Genomic DNA, 26,119 nt, shown 5'->3' with positions numbered 1-26,119 from the left:
TGGTGCCAAACGGAGCCCCGATTCATCCCTCTCTCTCTCAAAGTCATTAATGTCATCGTCCAGAAAAAAAAAAAAATAATAATGTGAATAGGAAATAATTGCATCAGGGAGTTTGGGATTGCTTTGATTTTTTCCCCCTTTTTTATTTGTGCTAGTCTCTTCTGTTATTTCACTCTCATGCTTAAGAGGGAAGGATACAAAACCAAATACATTTCCACATATTAATCCCAGAACTTAATTACACTGGATTCCCTGAGCTCAAATTAACTTAAACTAGAAATCTGCAGGAACAGAACACTTGATCTTGTGCTGCATTTCCTGCCAAGGGTAGAACTAATGCTCACTTAGGGAGTATATGCATGTGCTTCTACGCACTGGTCGCTTTGTTTTCTTTTGTTTTTGTTTTGTTTTTTAATTCAGTTTCTACCATTAAAGTAAGTGGCGACTCACATGCTGTGCACCCCTTGAAGAAAATAAATTGGGTGTTATAAAAGCAAAAGTCACCCACGGTAAATGGAAACTGAGCTTTGAAAATGATCTCCTCAAATTTTCCTTCAATGGCATGAACGTTTTAAAATAAAAATGGTTTCCATTTTATTTACTTCCATAAACCTCCTTCCCGACTGTGTATATCGACTTGTGAAAAGAAAAAATACACGACTTCTAATGACACCAAAACTTCCCTGCTTTCTTTTGTCTCTTTAGAACAAGTAACCTGTGTTGCATTCATTGTGGATTTTTCACTCCAACTTCAGACAAAAAAAAATCCAAAAGAAAAGCTGCTTTTTGTATTAGAGAAAGCCTGTGAATAAGCTGTTAGCGTGACTGATTTTTGTACCATCAGCGACAAGGTGGTAATTTGCCATGGAAACAGATCGATGCCCATTTTCCATGTTTCCTCTGAACAGACTGTATAAGGACCATATTCTTTACCATTTGTAAGATTTATAAAAGCATCCGGCTTTAGATGCTGGCACAGAGTTCTTTCTAACGTGTTCAGGTTTCAGTGAGTTCAAAAACAGTTAAGCTACAGGGAGGATTTCTATCTTTTTTTTGCCTGTTACAGATCAAAACTTAACTTTTAAAATGATCTTGCCGAACACTCATCAGATTTATAAATATAAAGGGTCTGTTCTGTGCCCTGGAAAGCTTAGGAGATCACATTCTTTCAAAAGCAAATAAAGGCAAAAGTAGTAGTAGTAATATCGTGCAGTTGTACTAGTTTGGGCGCATATATATATATATATGTCTGTATGTGTGTGTGTTAAGGCATTAACAGCAAAAGAGCAAAAAAAACCTAACATGTAAAAAAAATGCATCAGAGTTTTAGGGGTTTTCTTTGATTAAATAAAAAAAATATATTTTAAGTGCAAATTCTTGTCTTATAAAAAATATGCAATTTTCACTTTTCTTTTTAAAAGCCGACAAACTGCTGAAAAACTAATTATTAGAAACTTCTACAGGACTAAACGTGATAAAATAAAATTTGAGTTCATTTCGTTTTGTCAAAATACAGTGCATCTCAGGTTCTGTAAAATTGTTTGTAACTGTTTGTTAAACACAATCCCACTGTTCCCAAGAACAGACGGCGATTGAGCTGCTGAGGTCAAAGTGATCAGCCTGTGCCAGCTAGGACTCGGGTAATTCTGTACCCGGGTTTGTGACAGTTCTGCTTCTGTGTCTAAACTTTGTCTTGTACTGCTCTTAAGCATGTTTTAATTATTGTGCAGTATAAACGGCCTAATTAGTATTATTATTATTATGATATGTGATAGTTTTAGGTTTTTAAATAAAAAGCTGTCTTTTTCACATGGTTTGTTAAAAAAACAAAGCTGACAACCTTTTTCAACGAATGTTTCATCAAGAAAACATCAAAACCATATCGAAACAGTTTTAATTTAAGACAGATGAAAAAACATCTACAGGATTTGAGTTTATTTTGTTTTGTGAAAAAAAATACAGTTCAGGTTCTGTAATTGTCATTTTACTTTGTTAATCTTTTAGTTCTTCACACTTTCCTTGTAACATTTTTTATCTAAAATTATCTTTTGTTAAACATAATCTCACTAAGAACAGGCGGTGTTTGAGCTGCCGAGGTCACAGTGACCGACCTGCGTCAAGCTAAACACTCGTTGCTATTTTAGCAACCGGCTTCGTTCCATTTCTGCTTTTGTGTTTTTTTACATTAAACCTTTTCACCCTCACAGTGCTCTTAACCATGTTTTAATAAATGTGCAGTATTTGTAGTTGATCTTTTTTTTCCTTTTATTTAAAATTTAGATTATTGTCTATAAAGCACTTTGCAGTTTTTGCTTGTAAAAGGCACCATCTAAATAAACATTGTTTGGTTATTATTTTATTCTGTCCACAGAGATAACTGTGTATGAAGCTCTGATGCGACACGGCCGGGCCTGGATGCTGTCCACACAGGATGGGAGTGGCTGAGCTGTCACGGGGGGGCTCTGATCTTATCATGACGGTGCTGGATTTCACCTCCTCAGCATCCTCATCAACGATTCAGTCAATAGTGTCACAGGGTCACGGGGGGAAAGATAGGTGAAGGAAATGCTAGCTGACAAGGCCGACTGTACGCTTCTTGAACTTTTTGACATTCAAAGTCAAAAATGTAAATTGTCCCATTAATGCAGGGATGACTGCAATATATCATGCAAATAATGGCCTTTTATTGACTATTAGCTAACGTCTGGAGTAACTTCATTAGTCTGGGAGCCAAACTTTTCAAGATATACTGAACAGAAGGAAAAAGCCTTCCTGCTTTTGTTCTTTTGTTGTTGCTTTTTTTCTGCTTTGACAGTGGTCATATTTCAAGATAATGAACGTCGGCCCAGAATAGCTTCCAAACAAATACGTCAGTATTGGCACTCGCTGTCAAAAACACATCGTCCTGCAACACACCCACACATGCACAAGAGAGAAAAGCCGTGCTCGCAGATTAATTCACAACACACACACACCTACTCATCCACATAATGCTCACCTGCATGACCTGATCTATACGTCTGACTCATCACAAAGGCTCTTCCTAAATTTCCAGCTACACACTGCTCACTGCACTGTAGCTGGAACTAAGACAAATGCTCCGCTGCAATATAATAAAGTAAGATATATGGAGCTCCATTAAAAACAGACATTCTAAAGCTCCACTCTGCAAATTTTGTTATTTATGTTTGTGGAAGAGTATTTGTTTAAATCTGCTATTGCAAACTTCTTTTTTTCTTCTGTGCACAAAGTTTTTACAACTTTTTCACAACCGCATGAGCAGTAATGAGGTCACGGCATGCATGTTGTGTCCTTGGGGCTCTTAGGTTTGAAAAAGAAAACAAGCATTTGTCCCAGTAATGGGTGACTCAATTGCTACTAGCCCGAGCAGCATTAGTGGCTGGTACTACACATAGCTGGTCGTAGTGCAGAGTTTGAGAAATCTTGCTTTTTGTTTTGTTTTTTTTAACATGTGGATGTCAGAAATGAATATGTGGCATTTTCACACAAAAACATTTCAGCTGAAGGCAGCGAAGGTGCACAAACGGTGCATTCACTATCAAATGCATTATGGTTCTTTATCAGAGGAACTCAAGATGCCCACGGGGAACTGGGGAACGTTTAATTACTGATAAGCAAAAAGGTCCAGAGCTAAATGGGAAACTGTACACTCATATCGGTGATTAAGTCTCCCTCGGCTTGAGGGTGTAGGACAGAAAAGAAATGAAAACTCACCCCGGTTATTTTCATATTCTCCTAAGTAATTCAGCTCAATTGGTTTAGTAAGTTGAACACAAAATCTATCTGTAATCTGACAGATACAAAATCCAAACCCGTTTGTTATCCTTTGCTGTACGCTTACGCAGACTTCTCAACTGAGTATTTATGACTATTTAAATAATGACAGCCTCATTTCTATAAGATGAATGTGTAATTGGTTCACTGTGCTTAGCACGTCAGCGGTAAACAGAGAAGCTATGTTAAAAAAAAAAAAGATTCTTGCATTTTTCAACTTCACTAAATGTGTAATCCATTAAAAAGGGGGAGGAGAGGGTTAAGCTAACTATCAACTAGCTTTTATTTGAGGCCCCAGTAACATAGGCCCAGAGACCAGTCAGAGGAAACAATCAAATCATTCAAATGTTTAATTAATAAGGAAAATGTGTTTGATATAAAGTGAATGCGTACCAATGCAGTATATTCCATTTGACCATATTTAATAAATGTAACATTTTGTAGTGTAGTTGTGAGCTTTGTGCTAACACAAATCCTGTATTCTTTATAAGAAGAACACACAGACTTCTGTGTCACGGTTTGCGGGGGCAGACCGTGTGTATTGTGTATCAGAAATACACAATACATAATGAACTTGACATTCATTATGTATTGTGACAGATGGCTGCCCATCTATACAACCAGAATGCCCATGACATTCTGGTTGTATATTTAATTCAATTTAGCTCAGTTCAATTCTTCTGTAGCCCCAAACCTCAACAACTGTCAACTCAAGGTGCTTTATATTGTAAGTTAAAGATCCTACAACAATACAGAGAAACAATACAATACAGAGAAATCCCCAACAATCAAACGACCCCCTAAGAATAAGCACTTGGCAACAGCAGGAAGGAAAAACTCCCATTTAACAGGAAGACATCTCTGGCAGAACCAGGCTCAAAGAGGGGCAGCCATCTGTCACAATCGGTTGGGGGTGAGGTAAAGCATTGAAGTCTAAGCTCCCTTGTTCTGGGACCTCCATAAACACTTTCTTGATGACTTAATGGCCTCAATTGTTGATTTCAGGCGTTATTAAATAAAACACAAAGTTCATTTTGTAGCTCATGGTCACTATTGGAGTCAGAAAGGAGGATTATCAAGGGTATGCTCATTGGCTATGCTCATTGTACTCATTTTTTGGTTGGTTCTGCCTCTCAGCTGTCACATCTGGTTTGAAAACACTAAGATAAGAACAACAGGAAATGCTCAGCTCGAGGCTTCAGAGTGACTTCACCACCACTACTACCCATGAATAGCAGCTAAATCCGTCTTTTATAGAGTCTATGGTTGTAGTGTTACAATGAACAGGAAGATAAGAAAGTGGCCTCGATCTTCTTATCTAACTCTGCAAAAAATAAGTATAAAAATAATAATTATACAGCACGACAGATAAAAATATAGCTGTTCCGTAGGAAGTCCCGAGCCTTTGTGACGTGGATAAATATAGCTGTTTTTAACAGCTCTCCCACACGACTGAAGCCCTCATAAAGGACACGCCGAGCATCCGGAGAGGCGTGATCACATTATGATTAACTCTTACATTGAATCACCCTGATGATGGTTAAAATGTTGCTATTAAATAATGAGCGGACAAAAACCCACACGCTTGTAGAAACCACACAAACAGCACTGTAGCACGCACACATTACATGATTATGTTCCTTTCACCTGCCTTACGTTACGTACGTACTCATAATGTCTGAATCACGCCGGAAAGAGAAGAAGAAAAACAGTCTCGGCTGGATGCCAGAGGGATATAAAGCAATACGCCGCAATCCAATTACCCGCATGGGATCTCAATAACGACTGAACTTGATCTCAAACTCTATCATATTCCTGAGTGCCTTAATACACCTCTTCAGTGAGATTGCACCTCTTTGGTTTCCGCTGCGGTGTCGGCAGTATCCTTCTTCCAGCCTTTTATATTGCACTTTCACTTAACAATATTCCTGCCTGTCTGCTAATGGCAGCAGAAGTACCTTGAAAGGATCTTTCTAACACGCCTACAACTACATTAGTTCTCTTTCCTCATTTTTTAAATTCATTTTCTGCATTTGTACCACTTCCTGTTTTTGCTTTGCTTTCTCATGTCCTTCCTTTTCCTTATCTACCCATAATTTCTTTCTCCCGAAAGAGCCACAATTATGTGACATTCCACTTTCCGAACTCATCATATTCCCCTCTGACTTCGTATCATGGTTGACAATAGCTGCGTAAAAACACAGCCGCAGGTCCGTCAGCCTCATAATTACACCTTACAGAGTCTGCTGGATGGACACATGGACACTTTTCAGTAAATTGGGACCAAAAGGAGAGAAAAAAACACCCACTCCTGCTGAGAGAATATAGGGTTTATGGGGTGTACAAGTACAGTGATGTTTGGTGATGGCTACAGGGTTCAAATCTTTGTTGTTTGTTGGATGTGGAGAGTTGGAGATTATAGCCCTGGCGCTGCAAACATTTCAGAACTTATGTGAAGTGTGTTATTTTGATTTGGAGGAGGGGATTTGTTTTCAAGAGGGCACCAGGGAAGACGCTCTACTTTGGGGGAAGGCAGGAGATGTTTTAAGTTTGTATCTGCCATTTAAAGACTTCCAACATAGTTTTTAATGTAGAAAGCCGTGCTGCAGGGAGACCCGATTTCATGTGAATCCTCAACATAAAACTATAAAAGTAACATTAAACGGCACATATGTAAGCTTAGAGAGAAAGATGTAAACCCGTAAACAATCAAAGTGTTTACGGGTTATTTTTCTTTTCTTTTTTAGCAGTCTCTTTCTCTGGTTAGGACCCCAAAGCTCTTTAAAAACAACTAAAAATGGAAAACAACTTCAAATGCATGAGAAGAAGTACTCAGGGTCGTTTACTGGAGTTCTTTCCACCATGTTTGAGTGTGGATATGCAAACTCAGGCTAAAACTATAGGACCCCAAACTGACCTACTTAATTTTTAAAATGTATACCTTGAATTTTTTTCAGGATAAATAATATTAATAACTATAAAATTTAACTATATAATATGATATTCAGTCTGCTGCTCAAGTTTGCCAGTAACTTGTCTGAGGAACAGGAGACATAAACTGTTCCAGTAACCTGAGGAGGTGGCTGTTTCGATTGGAGAAGCCAGAGCAAAGACTTATGTTTGAGTTCAAATATCTATATACAGTACTTTGTGCATTACTAAAACATTTATGTGGTAGTAGCGAGACTAAAATAAAAGTATACTGGCAAAGGAGTAGCTGAGGACGGTATAATCCTGCAAAGCTTGCATATGACAGGACTCTCTGCAGCTCTGTGCAAACTAAATCATTCCTTACTGATTCACATTAAGAGGGTTAAAGCACTCGATTAACTGATCATCAGCCACAGGGCCTGGACATCTTACAGTCACTGAGTGGACCATGAACTCCTCTGTATTTTTAATTCACTTTTATTTATATAGCCCCAAATTAGAACAACATTCAACTCAGGGTGATTTGTATTGAAAGACAAAGGCTCTACAAAAATATAGAGAAAGGCCAACGATTAGACAACCCTCTGTGAGCAAGCACTTGGCAACAGTGGGAAGGAAAAACTCCCTTTTAACAGGAAGAAACCTCCCTTAGGCTCAGGGAGGGGCGGCCATCTGCAGCGACCGGTCTGGTCGGCTGAGGGGAGGAACACACTCTGTTCTTCTTTGTTTTTTGTTCTTTACCTGTTTAACGATACATTTCCTGCCATTTGATCACCTACAATGTAGTGTATCGACAGGAGGGTAGGTTCTGGGAAGGGCAGCGTACCTGGAGAAGCAGGTCCGAGGCCGGCTTGATCTTCTGCTGGAACAAAACACCGAGCGCCCGATTCTGCTGCTCGAGATCAAAAACCCTTGTTCGCAGCTTCAGACACTCCTCCCTCAGATCCTGATTCAGGAGGACAAATAGAAAGAGCATCGTCTGAGTGTAAAATTCACATGACAGTTAGAACAACACTGAGAGTATATCCATTAATTTATATTAGCATGCATTAAGAGAAAAAGAAGTAACAAACCTTCTGGGTTAGAAGCGCCTGCACGACTTGATTGGCAACCTTAAAGAGAAAAAGAAAACATCACAGAATATAATTTATCTGCTTTGGCACCATAATAAAGTCCTGACCTCATATGACCCTTCCGGGCCTCTATAGAAACCCTTACACTGCACTTTGGAGTGTTTGTACTTCCTCAGCCAATTTACACCTCGGATGAATTATTATGAGCCCAAGCAACCGCTGTGGCACAATACATTGCACATTTTTCCTCCGCTATTGGGTGTGTGTGTCTCTTTTACACACTCGTGCAGACAATGTTGAGCTCTCACAGCATAATGGTGGTATTGACAGTGCCTGGTTGATGTAGGGTACCAGAGGTGTGCCTGACTTAAGTGCTGCTGTGCCCGGGTCTTGGTCTCAGAGCGGTTCGCACTTCAGACCGCAACGCCGATGGAGGAGCGTCTACGATTACTGCCCATTGATTGCTCATTAATACCCCGTGAAGCCCCATCGGCTCTTTCGAGCGCCTCGTTTCTCGTTTATTGAACGAAGAGAGATGGGGGTAAACATAGCAAAATGAGCCCTGCTTGTGGAACCGCAAAGTTACAGATCTGCCTCTTGTGATCAAACAAACTGGAGTTAATGGTGTTTGACAGAGGATGTGAACTTGCGCACGCTGTACGTCCTGGAAACAAGTTACAAACACAACAAACGACTTTAAAATTTCACACAGACAGCTGGTGTAACATAAAAAATAATCATCCCTTCTGTTACACTGTTGTTCTAGTTAGAGGGGCGCACACAGTCTCCATCATTAAAACAGGATTATTGCTAAGCCGTCCTTCCACCGAAAGCCAACCACAAAGGAAAACAGTTGACAAATAAACACAACAAAACCGAGCTGAGCCATCTTAGTGAGAGCAGGGAAGCAGAAAGGAGACGAAGGCTGAGTTTACTCCAGATGCAATCCATCGAGGATGCAGCTCTGTATAACAATGGCCCCGCTTCCCTGTACTTTCTTTTCTTTTTTTTAACTTTCGATTTTCTTCCTCACCCCCTCTCATTTTTATTTCCCCTTATGCTCTCACCAGTCTTTCCCACCCTGCGGCAGATCTGCTCAGTCTGCTGAGCTTGTCGGTTTGAGGACAAATTGGGCGACTTGTCCCTGCTGGACATGCTTTCCTTTAGCAGCGCTCCCTCCATCCCGGAGTGATTCAGCAAGCAGGCACAGCCCAGAGCCGGGGCTGCTTCATTTCCCTCATGTAGCTCCCTAAACAGTGCTTAACAAGCTCTCGCAAAATAACCAGAGGGCACAGAAGTGATATTGTTATGTAAACTATTTCTGCACAAACACCGGTTCATGTCAGGATGAAGCTACATACAAGCTGACATTTCAGACTTGCATCACAAGCACTTAACTGCACGTTACAGTTACAAAAAGAAGGAAAAATAAGTAGTTAAGGAGCAAAAGAGACTGCAGTACCTCAAATAGCCACTTGAAGCTGGCACCAAGTATGAGTCAATCCCCACAGATTTTCATATTAAAATGACCAACTTTACAGCAGAAATAAACATGTTTAAAGGCTAATGCAAGAAGCATTTTGGGCTCTATAAATAATTTCAGCTTCCATGAGAACTTTACAGAGGGATGGATACCAGCCGTATGCTATAACAGCTGTACGATAAGCTTAGCTTAAGCTAATTTGAGTGACTGTACTTGTAGTGTTAGTGCCTTTTACAGTTTAATGTGTGTATAATTGTACTTCAGTGCATCAGTCTCGAAGAGTGAAATTCTAGTAGTTTCTTTGTATTTCATTTTTAGCACTGATTACCGCATTTCTGTTGTGTATTATGCTATTCACACTAGCTAGCATTAGGTCCTGGTGAATTATAGCATGAAAAAACAAAACCAAAGAAAGAAAGAATGGGGTATTATCATAATGCTAAAATTATACATTGTTGCAAACTGGCCTTGTTTAAGGAAAAAGTAAGTGCCTACCTAGCTGCTAGCTGTCCACTAGGCTTAATTTCAGATACTTTGTGCTGCTGTCTTTGTGGTGTTGGTGCTTTTTGGAGTATTTTTTATGCAACTAGTTGTCAAATAATACGGCTTAATGTGTGGGTAACTGTATTGACAGCCTGTAAAGAAGTCTATGCTTCAGTTTTGATGAGTGAAATTCTAGTTGTGTCTTTGAATTTCAATTTTAGAAAATTGTTATCAGGTATCCCAACCTCCAATTTGAACCCATCTGTCACACCTACTGTCTGCCTATCCTCATGTCCTTCCTCCTCACTTCCTTCCTGTCTTTGCATCATATAGATATACTGTTGATGGCCTACCAGCTACTTGCGCTGTATACTGCAGCTGCTAATAGTATGGAAAATAAGTAGTATCCATGTAGTTGTGAAGTTTTAGATTCTTTATTTGACATATAGTGCAGACATAGACATAACAAAATTCCAAAGGCAACTGCTATTAACTATCATATCTTCTATTAATTTAGCCTGGATAGTATAGAGTTATGTAAATGTGTGTGTGTTGTTACTTAACAGTTTAAAAGTAAACAGAGGATGTGAAAAGACAAAAAATGTCAGATAAAAGAGTGTGCGTTAAGATTTAGTTGCATGAAAAATAAAATTGATTGTCATTATCAACAAATTCTCTCCAGCCTTCCTCGAGCTGTGGCTGGAGTAAATTGCCAAGCTGTAAGATAACCATAGCATGGCTCAGGACCTCATTAAAACCTTAATCTTCAGGTCCACAATACAATTTATTTTATTCTGTCAAAACAAATTCAGTTTCAAGGTAAGTAAAACATCTCACAAGCCACTCAACGTCCTTGAATGTTGCCTGGAATGAATAAAGATAAACAAGGTGTGCACTCACCTCGTCGAGACACCGCTCGTACTGCTCCCTTTGACTCTCATTCTCTAAGGCCAGGGTGGAGTTCTCCTCCTGCAAAGAACACACACTCCAGTTATGTTTGATGCAACAAAAAACAACAGAGACAGGAGCGGCAATCGAGCGTTGCTCTGGCTAAGACTGAGACTTCCCTCACAAAGGTCATATGTCAACTTTGAACCAGGACAGCCAATAAAAATTTACCAAGTGCAACTGAGAAAAAGGTCAAGGGGATGGAAGTTATGATGCTGAACTTTGGGGCGGCAGCTAGCCGTTTGGAGCCCGGACCTAATAAGAATATCTCCTCTGCTTGCCAAGCGATGAGGTGGCGTCCTATTGATCTTTGGGAGTTTCCAATTTGTCAGAGGCAGGCAGCATATTAGGAGCTGTCAGACTCTTTGGTTCTCTCGCCCTCTGCCCTTTACTAGAAACTACCAATCCCTTGATGAAAACATGGGAAACATGATTACAACCCAAAACAGTCCAACGATGCTGTCTTACGAAGAAACACTGACTAATTAAAGCCTCAAAGCCTGCAACGTGTGGTTATGAGTGCAAATCTAATGAATGGCCTGAGCAATTAAAGAGAGCTCGAGCATCTCATGTGTTAGTTTCTATTTTCAAGAGATGCATTTAGCTTGGGAAATCCCCCTGACAGTGTATTTATCACTGTTACACAACTTAATTTATGATTCAAATGTGCCAGCGAAGACTCATATTCCCATCATTAACTGCAGAAGGAGAAAAACAAATAAATCAGCTCCCATTTATTCACACCCAAAAAGAAATGAGCATGACTTTTTAAAATATGTGATGATTTAACCAGAGCCTCGCCTACACGGCAGCTCATTTTCTTTAACTCAAGCTTCAGTATGAGGCGCTATCTGACACGTCCGCGCGCAGCCTAAAATCAGTTTTGCTATGTTGTTTTAGTGGCATGCAAGTCTGTAAGTGTTGGCGACTGGACGTGCTTGTGTCCTTCTTTCTTTGTGCTGTAGTTATAGAGATGAGCAACCTGGAAGTGCACCGCTCTCTTAGCAACAGGGCTGCACATGGAAACACATGCATGTGACATTTAGGTCTGTGAGGTAGCACGGTTTGGACGGATTATTTACATTCCTGCCCCTCAGAAGACACCAGAAATATTATATTAAATAATCATATAGCATTTAATTTCAAGGTTACTATGCCAAAATAGTAAAAACATTTCATTGTATTAAGTTATGTCGCTGTTAGAAGAATGAATGGCGGTGGCTCTGAGGTGTCTACACCAGGGAAAACACTTAAGCGGGAGCACATCCTTGGCAGGTGGCAGAAAATTAACTTTCTTTGTGTTGAGACTGGAATTTAATATTTTTCAGGGATGATGCTTTCTGAGACCAAGAATCAAGGTAAAAGGATTAGTCTGTCATTGAAAATAGTACAACTCAGCACAACAGGCACTAAAAATTTGACAATAAACCTTCTCAGTCAAACCGTGTAATCCCGCTATCATATTCTGCCATAGTTCAGTGTATTATTATAACACCACAACAACCCTGCAGTCATAATGTCAGTGTAAATAACAATTCTTGTAACTAACTTTAAAATCTATTCATGACTTGGGGCAGAGCAGACGCCTAAATAATATAATCTCTAAAAACCTTCGATTATTTAATAATGCTCATGTTATGTGAAAAAAATCTATTTTGGGCCATTTTAAAGCTGTTTGTTGTCATTAGAAATGAAACAGGATTCATCTGAAGTCACCACTGACAGTACAAAAGACCGATATAGCTACCATGACATCACCCACTGGTTTGAAATATTGTCACGGTTACCATCCCGCTGTTTTGAAACCAGCGAGGGGTGCATCTAACAGTGAAACATTTAATGTGCTTCTCATCCTTAGAATGACCATAATTTAGAAAATGCATTTAATTAATTTAAATAATTTATACAATCCAAAATGAATGACTGAGCTCATTAACTCATCTGGAAAGTGTGTATGTAGCCCAGCTAGAAAAAAAGAGCAGTGGAAAGTAGTTTTTTTTTTCATGTATAATGTAAAGAATTTAGTCATTTCTTTTTTCTTTTATGTTTAAAGGAAGATGTGGACCAATAAGATTATCTGTTGTCATTTAACTTGGCCAATCAGCAATGAGCTCCCAGTGACCCTTGCTGTTGACCTTGATCACATGATTTCCTGTGTTGCCATTTCGTTCCTGTTCATATGATGCCATGTGCCAGAGAAACTAATGTTCCCGAAGTCGAATCGCTAGGAGTTAAAAGCAAGTCTGCTGCAGTTGTTTTTGGTTGTTCAGAGTTTCACCCTGTCAACGGTCAGGTTTTTTTGTTATCTGGTAAAAGGATGACTCGACAGACGGACCCAGTCTGAAGCAAGCCCCATCGAGGAGCAGTGATTCCACAGTTCCAGTTAACTGGATGGCGAGCCAACCCGAAATTGAAAAGGATTTGCCAAGGTTTTATTGAAGCCAAAGTTTCGTTCCCATTGAAGCTTCAGATACCTGCAGGACTACGAACTTTCTTCCTTCATCGGAGTGTGGTAGGACAAACATTAAACAAACTGAACGGGCCCCAACGATCCATCAGTTATCAGACATTATCCACTCATATAATTGACTCAGAGAAAGCTGTATGCGCGCACTTTTATTTAGTTTGTTATTTTGGGGAAAATATTTTGTATTTTATTTTATTGTTTTTTCATTACATTGTTGCAGCTGCTGTGTGTCAAATATAACAAATTTGTGAACAGTATATTGTGGTGTGGTCTCTTCTTATTGGTGTTTATACCTTGGGCTCCTGCCGATCCTAGATCTTCTGATACTGGCTAGTGGGAGTTCGGTCATTCTTAATAATAATTCACAAGTTGGGTTACATGTACACAGGTCAGGGCTGAGGGGCGTTTTCCCACAGACATCTACAGCATTGGAAGTTTTTTTGCAACCAGAGCTGTCGCCCCCTAGTGATTATTTAAAAGAATGTAGGTTTAAGGCACTACTACGTTGGCTTCATTTTTCAAACTTGGAAGTTAAATCACCTTTAATGTTGCCCATAGAAGTCATGAAAGTCTATTTAACTTGCATCTGCAAGCCGCTTTGCAACCCCACTGAACCCCATTTTCTCCATTTAACGCTGAGTAAAGTCTGACATAACAAATGGCATGCCTATTATCATTGATGCCTGCTTTGTACTGGACCTGCTGTGGACATTTAATGCTTCCAATCTACACTGTAGGGACAAAATTATTGGGTTCCACAGCTTAATCTTTTATTTTATACCTCTGTGGCAATGGGACTTAAAAAAACCCTTCATGTTAATGGTGTGGGTTTCTATGCTTGAGCAGCTCCTGGAAGTGTAGGTGGCCTAGCACTTTAGTTCATATAGTGCACGTAAATGTGAGGGTGGGAATGTTCCAGAACAGAACTGCAAAATTCAAATTACTGTACATGGGATACTAATCTTCTTTTGACAGTAGTTTTTTCTCACTGTTTAGTGACTAATAATTTAAGGATTCGACTCTTCTTTATGCTCTATTTTTTGGGGCCCAACATTCTCTGAGAACATTTCTTTGGCTCTTTAGCTCTTTAGTCATTTTCTTCATCAACTAGTACTCTACTTTATCTCCCTGTCATTTGGTGCTTCCTAGTAATGAACTGGCATGGGTAAAATCAAAACAATTTACATAGCTGATAGGAATATATCTATGCTGTCAAATAATATTACAGCAATTACAAACCTATAGCTTATCCAGTTTATCCACCAATATGTGAAGTACAGACATCTTTAGACTCAACCTAATCCATATATAATGTATATACCCTGACACGTCTTACAACAGGCTCACACGCTTGCATTTTTGGGTCTTTGGTAAATATTTATCAGGTTGTGTTTGTCAGGTGTGGACTCCTGGGTAATTTTAGCTTTAATGCCCTTATCACCTAATCAGTAAAATGACCAGTGGCCATTTCTCCCAGAATGTGCTATGTGTATTCATTTAGGCCCCGGTTACAGACTGCAGCACGTGCCTGCCAAGTTAATGAAGAGAAACAGAAACAGGAGCCGGGCGGTGCTTACTTAGTGCCAGTGGAGTTTATGCACAATGAGGGGCAGTGATGTATTGCCTCTGTTTTGTTCCTGCTGCTTTAGCTGGGGGTGCATCCATCACCCACACAGCAGCAAGGAATAAAAACGGCAGATAACTTTTGATAAAGCTGTTTAAAATGTAGCGTCTCCGTAATGCGCTTCACCAGATGGATCGCAGGGACAGGTTGACCATACTTTTCGCCAGTCTCAGAAGATAACTCACCGCTGGAGGAGCAACAGGCAGGCAATTATCTGCCACTTTGCTGTAATTAGGGTCTGTTTTCTTTCAGGGATGAACAAACAAAAGGAAGAAAAGATCAAATACACTCTGAGGACTTTTTTTACTTTTTCACTTCTTTCTCCTTCATGTGTCTTTCTTGCTACCAAAGTGTCATCTTTATTTTTCTACACGCATTTGGATTGAGTAGTAGGTACTCTGTAGTATCTAGTAGGTAATTGCCACCTCATTAAATGCAAGCTGCTCCACCAAGTGAAACAGAAGCAAAGGGCAGAAAACAGCAACCAAATTCAGCAGAATGAAGCATGAATGGTGGTAGAAGCTTTATCCATTTAATCCAGAGCTCAAAACAATTTTTTTATACAAGCTTTCTAACAACTTGCCTTTTATTTTCAATTTTATTCACTCTATTTTTATTTAATATGTGCGCTGTTTGTTTATATCAGAGGTCAACAACCTTTACTATCAAAAGAGCAACTTTTTAGCAAGGTTTGGCTTAAACAAGCTGTATGGAGACACTGCTGTGTGTGGGGTTATAATGAAGTCAGCTAAATACATATTACACTATTAACATAAGTAATAGGTGCAATACTGTGTACTTGTTATATATAATAAGTTTTTATATTTGAAATAACTAAAAAAACCTACTGACATATAAAGGCCTACTTCAAGCCTGCTTTTGATTAATAAAACATGTAGCATTAGAGCATGACTGATATATATCTGCTGGGCTGATATTATCGACTGAACGTAGCTATTTTGGATTTGCTATTTATAAAGGCCAATAAATGAAAATTTAAAAAGTAAACCAGGGATAGAAAAAACACCCTTCAACCATGTTATGAATGTTGATGTTACATAGTTTGTCCACCAGAGGGCACTCCCTTTGCAGCCTCTCTTTAATGTGTTTGGAATGGCACAAACAATAACCAGATGATCCAAGCTGAGCATAAACGAGTAAATGACGAGCCGTGCCAATAAAACAAGATCATGTTTAAACTGTGTTATCATATTACCTTAATAATGATTAATCATTACGCATAACATATGTTTGGAAAATTAGTTTACTGTAATGTGTGTCTAAAAGAAATAAAATATCAGATTTTTAAAATCACCAAATCTCGATATCAGTTGTAAAAATGCTATATCGCTCGTGCTCTATGTAGCATAATAGCTTTAGTAAAAAGTAACATTTTCATTTCAATTATAACTGAAGTGCACAGATCAAGCACACCAGTAAGAAAACTATCTTTAAAAAAAAAGCAAAGCAACAAACCTCTTTGTTCATTTTTATAATTAAATTATTTTGTTACCGTCATTAGAAGAGTTGCTGGAATTGGATAAACGAGCCACATGTGGCTCTGGAGCTGGAAGTTTGAGACCCCTGGGTTAAGCTTAGGCACCAAAGTGTCTGGCTGGGGTTAGGAAATGGTCATGACATTTACTTCTACTTCTTCACTTCCTCCTAGATAATCTGTGTTGCTCTCTGTTTATCACTGATGCAGCGGAGGATAATAGCCTCCTGAGCCAGACTAGAAGGTAGAAGAGGGCAGCTCCTGGCCGTATGCATGTGACAAATAACAAAGGATGACATCCACTCACTGGGATGATAATATATGAAATGAGTGACATGACTCGGGGTAAGACCGAGTGCCACGCACCCTTCACCACACCAAAACCAAAAAGCCACGTGGAGCCACTTAGGAGTGTATCAGTGAAGACTAAAAGCCTAACTTAATTAAGCCTGAGCACTTTAATTACTGAAGAGATCTGAGCGGATATGTGTCCAGTGGCTTCAGCACAAAAAACAAACAGTGTAGATCGCTGTGGCTGAGCATCTGCTTTGGCTGCTTTGGCTCGTGGCGGAGTATAGCCCAAATCCCCAAGCGCAGAGGAAAACAAACCAAAGCTGGAGTACAGCCCGAGGCCCCGGCGGCGATTCTCACAGGATGACTTTGCTCTCCAAATGAAGGAGACCGGAGAATTTGATGAGCTGTCATGCTTTCAGACACAACCGAGCAAGGACTCTGACAACTGTCAGACGGGCTGGCCACAAAGGATAGCCAGGGGTGGCTAGGAGTATGGATACAAGAAGTATACAGAGGCACGAATAAAGAAAACTCAGAAGGAAAAGGAGGTAGGCAGAGAGAAAAAGAAAGCTGAAAAATTCAAAGCAGGAGAGACTTAAAGAGACAACAGAAATGCGTGGTGGCGAGTTAGTACCTCCAGGGCCTTGAGGCGCTCCAGCAGGAGCTTGGTTTTGTCTTTATCCTCTTCTGCTTGGCTGGCATCATGTTCAGGATTCAGCAGCAGCCTGGGGTCCAGCTCTGCTTGAGTCACCGGCAGGGAGCCCTTCTCTACTGGGCCGTCGTGCTGTTTCTGCACTTCCTCAGAGAGTTTATCCTGACGCACAGACAGCGAAAAGAGGTTAGAGGGGGGGAAAAATAAGGAACAGAAAATCAAAGCATGAATTTGGCGAGCAAAAAGCAGAGCAGATGGGAGGAAAGAATTGAAAATAGAGGTATGACAAATGTTTCAGGGTAAAACGGTTAAGGAGGCGTGAAAGGCAGAACTCAGAGGGAAGGAGGGAGTGAATGAAGAAGAAAGGAAAAGGGGAGAGGATCAGATGGGCAGATGGGACAACAGGGAAGCAGCTTCAACAACAGAGCTCCAAAACATCCCATAATCCCTAATCATGTTTCTCTTGTTTTCTAAAGAGTGGCAGTGACCTTCAGGGGCTTTCTTTTCTGTATAATGGGGATCCTGTGCTCTCCCTCTTTGCCCTTACACAGTGTCTGTCTCACGCAGTCTCATTGCCAGCAATCTTTTCTCTTCTGGTGTTTCCTGGCATCTGTGATAATTAAACACTGGTTATAAGTAGCTAATAATGAGGTACTGTCTGGCTAGCGCCAAACTGCTAAAAACAAACTCTTGGTCACAGTTAGAACACTATTCATGCTTTTCAAGGGATCTTTGGAGCCTCACATTAGATGCTTACTGAAAACATCTATTCATCAATATTTGCTGGAAAAAGATCATCTGCTTCTTTGCTACAAGGGCTGAAAAACAAAACAAACAATTTATAGTAATGTCATTGAATTTTAAAGAAGAAAAAAAGCCCCAAAGTGGATTGTTCCAGCTTTTGTGTTTGTCTGAGAAAACAATTTGAAGACATCACCTTAGATGAAAACTCTGATGCACGCTTTGTTCTGCATTTTTTACTTTAAAAGCTGTAAAAGTATCTGACTCCACTTTTCAGTTGAAGTGAATTTTGCTTTGGCAGTAGTTTAGATATTAAAGTCATCGCTCTCTGGCATTTTTAAACCTAAAATAGTGGTTCCAGTGTTTGCAGCTGGTGACCTTTGCAAGCGCTCATCATAGGCTGAACATGTTAATAAAATTTGAGCACTGATGTTCTCTAAATATTGCCTTTCACCGTACCTTAATAAGTGTAAGAGACAAGAAGTAGCCAGTATAAGATAACTTCTGAAATAAGAAAAATTATATAAACCTGGGGGGAAAATAATAATTGTTTTTGATGAGATATACTCAGATTTGGTCTTTGGACTTTCAAGGAAAACCAAGTCAGTGCTTGCCCACAACCAGTGATTGCCCAGCTGGAGTTCTGGGCAAGTAAAGCTGCACTTCCTCTAACATCAACTTCCAGTTGGCCCTAAAAGTCAGTCGACAAATAATAGTGCTTGTTGAGCAGTAATACGAACTAAAACTGACTGACTGAGTTTTAATTAGTAAAATTCTAGTTTTACTAGAGAATCATGGGTATGGACAAAAACAGCCAAATAATGACAGAATCGAGAACAACCAGTGTTTCCAATATTTCACTTCACTGCCTGCAAATATTTCTCAAAAATGTGCTGTTGAATAGTTCCTGATATATAAACTGCAAATAAACAGCGTACTATCCTCCTCCAGCAACCTTCTCAGGTATGAGGGATCCAGTCTGGCCAATTAAGGGGTGACATTTACTTCCTTGGTGACTTTTCTGTCTTTGGCCTGTGGCGATAACATTTAGTGGACTGACGATTGACGATTTCTTTTAAATATAGTGGAATTTTTATTAGAGGTTTCACCATTTACAAAAATGCAAAACTGGGTATTTATCTGTTTGCATTGTTACTACATCACAGTAATTCAATTAACTGACACAGTTTGACACCTTCCAACTCCCAACAAGATAAACAGCACGTTAATCCTGTTAAGCTAGAAACTTTGATATACAGTGCTTGGTTCTGGAGATTTGTAAGCACTTTTGTTTGGGTCATTCAGGAGTCCAGTAAGGATCTCAGTCATAAGAGCTTGAATATACTGATGATTCTTGAGAAAAGAATTGTTATTTTCCTACAATAAGTCTTGCACTTGAATAAATGAATGAAGTAAAATACTTTGCTGTATCTGATATTCAAGAGTGGCTGATTTCTTTAAAATCAGCAGTGTCTCAGTGCTTGATCATTTAGGGCAATTTTCCCCCCAGTGGTCTTTGATTTCTTTCATTTGAACAGGTTTTCAAAGAGGCAAAGATTCACAGGATAAAATAAATATGTGAGGAAAAGCTGGATGGTAAAGACCCAAATTTGATGCACATTTTTCTTTTTTTTTCCTCACAAATTCATCATCTTGTGACCCTTCAGATTGATCCTAAAACCTCTTGAAGTGATCCCTAGTTGCAGTTCTTTATACTTACTAACTGCAGGCTTTTGGTAAAAAGATGTGTTGAATAAATGTTAATAACATGTTAGCTAGATGACAATGAAGGTATTATTGCATCCTAAGTCACAAGAGCAGAGTAAGAACTTGAGTGCGACATATCACTGTGCATGTGCCTTAAAATTTTCCTCCTCAGCAGATGAAGTCTGAAGACACCTGCGGTTAATGTGCTCGACAAAAGTGAGGTTAGCATCACAGATGAATAGCCGCAACTCTTTTTTTTTTTTAAATCTGAAAGCTGCACAGACCAAGCTGCTACTTTCTTCTAAAAGGAATTGGAAATAATGTCCTTCAGAATACACCCCCACCCCACCGCTTGATTAAATGTCGTCTAAACATGTATTAGGTTTTCAATCTTGTTCGATTCCATCAGACAATTGTGTTCAAGGCAATACTTTATAGTCAAGGTTTTAAGTCTGCTTTCGTTCGCCTGTGATGCCTGTGATTTGAGAGACTGCTCATCAGACGGCGTTAAAGGGCTCTGTAATAATCTCCGCAGAGAGAGTCTTGAGTGGGAGAGGGGAGGGAACTTTGTCCCTCACGTTGCCCTTTCAAGTTATTGAGTTTGCCTGCTGAATACACAGAATACAGCAGCGGCAGCAGGAGCACATCACTGCGTAGGAGCGGCTGGTGTTTAGTTATACAGCATATGGGAATAGCACAATAACCCTCCAAGTATATTCTCTATCCGCTGCTGATCACATAAGGAAATGTTTACAGTTTACATCAAGCAGCAGATCACTGAGTTTAGCTTGTTTTTAAATTTTTGACTTCTGTTGCTAAAAAAGATAAAGAAATCCAAGTCCTTCATATATCTGTTATCATTTTGTGATCGTTTCCATGAAGGTTTATGTGATGTATATCCATTTTAATTTGCTTTAATCTAGCTAGCAGTTCACTATGTAGAGAGCTGGCATGCTAACATACTAATGGTAATGTAGTACAATATAGGCTACCATAAAAAACATATCTTGTATATATAGTAGCCTTTCAGAATATACTAGCTAAGGTTTTGAGGGGGATATAGATTCCTGATCTTCCTGTTGGTCTGTCTTTAGGCTTTAAATAAAGAGCACAGAACTTTCACTTGGGAGAGTAGAGTTCAAATCTCACTTGAAGACAAAAATTAGCACTGACTGGTAGGAGGGGCAAAGAACAATTGAGAAGGGAGTCTCCCTGTTGTTTAATTGCAATGGGTTTTTCTAGATTTCCACCTTCTGCAGTTAAAAAACTTTGCAGTGTTAGCGTTCTTGTTGGTATTTTGACGGCAAAAGTTACCATGTTTGGAGTACAACGAGTTCTAAGCTATAAGCTAACACTAGCAAGTGTAGTTAGCAAGGTGCCATCTGATAACAGGTGCCTAAGTAAGAGACTAAAGCTTATTTTAGACTTCTGTGTTGAGCCAAGGCAAGTAGCCAATACCGTTGCCAGCATTTATACCTGTTCGCGCACTTTTGGCACCAAAAACCAATTTGGTGGCTGATTTTCTCTCTTCAAATTGATCCCTTATCTTACAGTCGCTTTTGAAAATGGCAGCAGAAGAAGTAGCTGAAAATGCATAAACAGGCCAATCAAAGGTGTTTTGAGCTACATCGAGGCAATGGAGGTGCATGTCAGGAAATGGCATAGGGCTTCTTCGGTGTTAATGGTTATGATGTATCTACGGTATAGATTTAATTACACTGTAATAAAATACTCTAACTTAATTCATAAGCCACAATCTTCTATACATCACAGCAGGTCATATTTTTCCTCAGATAATTCAATTGCCAACAACATTAGAGAGATCCAATTAAGTCCAATTAGTGGAAGTGGGTAGTAGCAGGAATCCATTAGCACAGTTGCTACCCCTAATTCCAGTATTTGATGGACAATTTATTGAAGTTGGCTCTTGAGTTTCTTCAAGTTTGTCTATTGTTTTCCTTTTAAGGCTTTAGATAAAGAGTACAGAAGTTTCACTTGGGAGAGTAAGGTTCAAATCCCACCTACAACCAAAGGTTAGCAAATGTTATTAAAAAATTAACCCCATTCAGAGTTTTTGTGAAGAAGGAAGCACAGAAGTCAGAAACACTCTTGTATTAAACTGTAAATGTGCTTTCTATAGCTGTAAAGTATTTTCTAACATGGGTGTCCAGGGTGAATTGAATCGCTTTTGGAGAACAGCCTCAAGTGGCCATTAGACGAACTGCAGATTTAGTACTTCATGCTCAGAACCCCAAATTTTTTAACACCACTGACTGAGTGTTTCTTCCCCTCACACTCCCTTTTTAAGGGTTTATTTTATATGCACAGACAACAGACAACGCTATCTGCATATTAACAAAGTGGATTCATTTGATATATATTTCATAAGACTGCACTGTCGAGTTGCATTTTTGTGATGAAGCTTTTGCGCCTCAGGACAACTTTCAGACATGAGTCTATTATTATGGCTGCTAAACCCATGTTTCACATGTACTCAGTGGAATACATAAGCAATAGAGCCACTGACAGTGAACTTTACGATCCTTGTTCTTTATTCGGGACACTTTGATTCGCACTCATCAGTCAAGGATGATTTTTTTCTGCATCTATTCCTGTCTTGTGATATACACATGTAGTCATTAATAAAGACACTCTTTTTATTGCATACTTCATGAACTAGTGGCTGCCCTTTTCTTCTCCTCCCTCGAGGCATTTCACTCTCATTTCACCGGCTCGAAGTTAAAGACAATAATGTGGCTGCTGCTTTATGGACACTGTAGTTACCGTGTGCCCCTAGTGTGACATATAAGAAACAAACGACCAGTGAGGCTTAATAAATACTCTAAGAGTCTAAAGTATTTTCAAGACTACAAATGAATGCAGCACACATAGCTGGGGGCAAAAGAACATTTGTTTTCTATAGTTAGGCCTCTCAGATAATGCCCCACTGATGATAGACCGAGCGAAGCATTTCTGCACTGCAACACTGTGTAAACATGTTCAGCTCCAAATTGTGAAGTGAGACCCCAAAGGTGACCCAAGCTTCAAAAATACACGGTATTACTTATTCTTTCTGCATTTCTGCTCAATCCCAGCAGCTATTTCTCTTACATAACAGGGCCGGGAATGAATTCTTTCATCTTGACTCAGTCTGGCTTTAGTCAATACCCAGGCTCTCAGCTAAATAAGAAAAAACAAACAGTGGAAGACAAAGACGCATGTCTCTACTAAATGATCACTGCATGTCAGTAAATAAATTCTGAAAATAACAAATTTCATTTGTCCTTTCATTATTTCTGTACTTTTTCCTAAGCAGCTTTAAGAATAACCTCTCTCTGGACCATCACTGGCATCACAGTCTCACTGTAATGAGATTTTTAAATGAGAGTTTACCTTGTAGACCTTCATGATGTCCACCGTGTCCACAGCAGTCTGCTCCAGGACACCCTGATTCTGCAGCAGTGACCGCACTGTCTCTTCCATCCTGCGCACACGAAACACACATCGTCAGAAAAAAAGATGCATTAGTGGGAAATGATGATGATGTGGAGACCTAAAAGTCAGAGGCTATAATGTCCTTAAAACTAATATTAAGTTCTTTATTTTATTTTATTTTATTTCATACAACAACATTGCTAAATATCAGCCCAGCAAAGGAGGAAGTATGCTAATGTTATACATTGCCACTGTGTGCGTACGGAGGAGCTCAGGGTGCATGTAGGGTCAACAAAACATGTAGGAGTGAAGAAGTGTAGTTTTAAAACAGTTTATTTTCCTGTTAGCTCTAAATACGTTTTTTTTACACATGAAATTAGGACCGAGTGTTGTCAAAACTGTTGGTAAAAGCATCTGATTGGTAACATCTTCATTTTTCATCATGATAATGATCCCAAACAATAAATAATATTAATAATAAATAGGTAAAGCTGGACTTTTTCATGTGTCGATACGTCTTCTGGCCCTGCACCTGCCCCATTTTTAGATGGGGTAGTGCATGTACTGTATTTTTCGTTCTTACTGTAAAGCAAACCCTCATCTTTCCTGAGAAATCTAATAAAACCTCCACCACCACCCTCAGATTTGAGGCATGTACTGGCAGATGTGTTTTTCTGCAGGATGGTGCATATTTTAATTTAATTTCGAGGACTTCTTGTTCTCATGCACGCTCACCCAAGCAAAAACAAAGATAGATAAAGGCTAATAACGGTGCCTTTCAGGGTTTTAGGTTCCACTACTCCAAAAAAGATAGTAACTCAGAGCCAAGGTCCAAATGACCTCAACAGTATATAAAACATCCCAACCCATGTGATACCAGCAGCCTCAAAATGATGAGCAGAGTCAAATGTTCGGCTAAAAACATCTGACGTGGAATCTGTTTTCAAGCTAAAGGCTTGCTGTTTGAAACGGATCATTGCGTTCTTCTTCCTTTGTTTTAATACTCTCCATAAGAAAGCCCACACAAACACACACACAAATGGCTCAGAAGTGAAAATAGAAAGGGGAATGGGACTGAATCAGAGCCAGAGACACAAGATGGATGAGTCGCAATTTTTCTGGACTGAATCCCAACTTCTGCTCCGTTCGCTATGCGAGGAACATGTCGTCCAAAATGACCAGACTGAGTGCAAAAAACTGCAGTCGCAGTGTTTACTGACTTATTGTGTGAGATTTTCTAGGCGTGTGTCAGCGCACAGCTGTATTCACGTCTGCTGATGACTTGAATTAAGCGCAATCACGGCAGCACAAACCAAGCGAGCGACCCTGACCTTCAAGGCCCCCGTCTGCTCAGAAACAATCTTTTGCTTCTATTTTGTGCTGCGAACGCTGCAAGCTGCATACAGAACAGGTACCAAAGAGTGAAAACACCTCTACCTATTTCCATCTGAATAGCAGCCACATGCCCTTTCAATCCACAGCGCTGTACGGTGACCTTTCACCTCACAGGCGTTCACTTTGTGATTCTGTGAAAAAGAAAAGAAAACCTACCCCAGCACCAGATAAGCTGTGAAAGATAATCTCGGGCCCAGCTGGGATCATGTAAATGGAAGTGATAAGATGAAACTGACATTCAGGAGCACCAGAGGATCCAGAGTAACAGGCAGTCTTTGTAAAAAAAAAAATAAATTTTAAAAAAGTCTCGACAAAAGAAAAAACGTTGACACTGTCAGCTGGGAATCATCTGGATTCATGACACCATCTTCTTCTTCAACTTTTGATTGGTTTGATTTGCGGTGAAGTTAAACAAGGAAGGACCCACACGGAAGGAGCTGAGATGTAAATTTGAACGTTCAGAGCGACATTCAACCCAGTCTGCCGCATGCTATTTGCATTAGCAAGGACTATCACCTCCTTTTTTCTCTAGCCTCAAAGTCGGGACTCATGTGCCTGTCAGTGTGACAGAAGGCCTTGTATTACTTACTGAGGCAGTGCAAAAGTGCATGAATCATTCAAAAAGTTTAACCAACCAGAGTTTCAATCAATTTCTGGATGTCCTTTACACATTTACAGGCAATGTTATCAAAGTTTTGACTTATTTGTACAAGAATGTCAAACATTCATAAACTGTATGTGGGGGCTACGAGGACACTGTTACACAGTTTTAAAAAATACTTGTGTAATTCAAAGAAATTCTTCAAGGTTTCAGGATTCTCACGTACAGTGTTGTGAGGAACCTTCCTTTCTGATTTATTCGTTTTTTATATATTTGTCACACTTACATGTGTCAAGATAACCTGAGTAAATTCAAAATGCAGTTTTAAAATGATGATTTCATTTATTAGGGGATCAATTTTATCCAAACCTACCTGTCGCTGTGTGAAAAAATGAACTGCCTCCTAAACCTAATTACTGGTTCTGCCACCCTTGGCAGCAAGAACTGCAATCAAGAGTTTGTGTAAACTGGAAATCAGTGTTTCACATCACTGTGGAAGAATTACATCCACTCTTCTTTGCAGAATTGTTTTAATTCAGACACATTGGAGGGTTTTCCAGCATGAAGGGCCTGTTTAAGGACAATGCAAAGCATCTCAATCCAATTTAAGTCCAGACTTTGACTCAACCACTCCAAAACCTTCTTTTTTTTTTTGAGTCATTCTGAGGTGGACTCGCTGCTGTGTTTCTGATCATTGTCCTGCTGCGAAACCCAAGTGCTCTTGAGCTTCAGAGCATAAACTGATGGTCAGACATCCTCCTTCAGAGCAGAATTCAAGGTTCCATCAGTTACAGCAAGTCGTCCTGAAGCAGCAAAGCAGCCCCATCACACTACCACCACCATGTTTGACTGTTGCTGTGATGATCTTTTTATGAAATGCTGTTAGTTTGATGTCAGATGTAACAGGACTTAAACCTTCCAGAAAGTTCAGCTTTTGTCTCGTCAGTCCACAGAATATTTTCTTGGGATCATCCAGATGTTTTTGGTAAATGTGA

The 26,119-nt window shown here is 39.6% G+C and overlaps 1 protein-coding gene across 3 annotated transcripts in view; it reads right to left on the bottom strand.

Moving 5' to 3' along the window:
* Positions 1–26,119, bottom strand: part of LOC146608113 (nck-associated protein 5-like) — a 187,296-nt gene that overhangs the window by 35,474 nt on the left and 125,703 nt on the right. For all 3 annotated transcript variants that reach the window (XM_085347468.1, XM_085347469.1, XM_085347470.1), the window contains 5 exons: positions 23,087–23,177; positions 17,228–17,407; positions 10,666–10,734; positions 7,800–7,838; positions 7,553–7,672 (listed from right to left, as the gene is read on the bottom strand). In XM_085347468.1, coding sequence (XP_085203594.1) covers positions 7,553–7,672; positions 7,800–7,838; positions 10,666–10,734; positions 17,228–17,407; positions 23,087–23,177 — 499 coding nt within the window. The remainder of the gene's footprint in view (positions 1–7,552; positions 7,673–7,799; positions 7,839–10,665; positions 10,735–17,227; positions 17,408–23,086; positions 23,178–26,119) is intronic.

This window comes from Diplotaxodon limnothrissa, linkage group LG23 (genome assembly GCF_057381915.1).
Source record: "Diplotaxodon limnothrissa isolate DT_005_m linkage group LG23, D_limnothrissa_male_GT1.1, whole genome shotgun sequence".
Classification (NCBI taxonomy): Eukaryota; Metazoa; Chordata; class Actinopteri; order Cichliformes; family Cichlidae; genus Diplotaxodon; species Diplotaxodon limnothrissa.
This window is presented reverse-complemented; position numbering and strand designations above follow the sequence as displayed.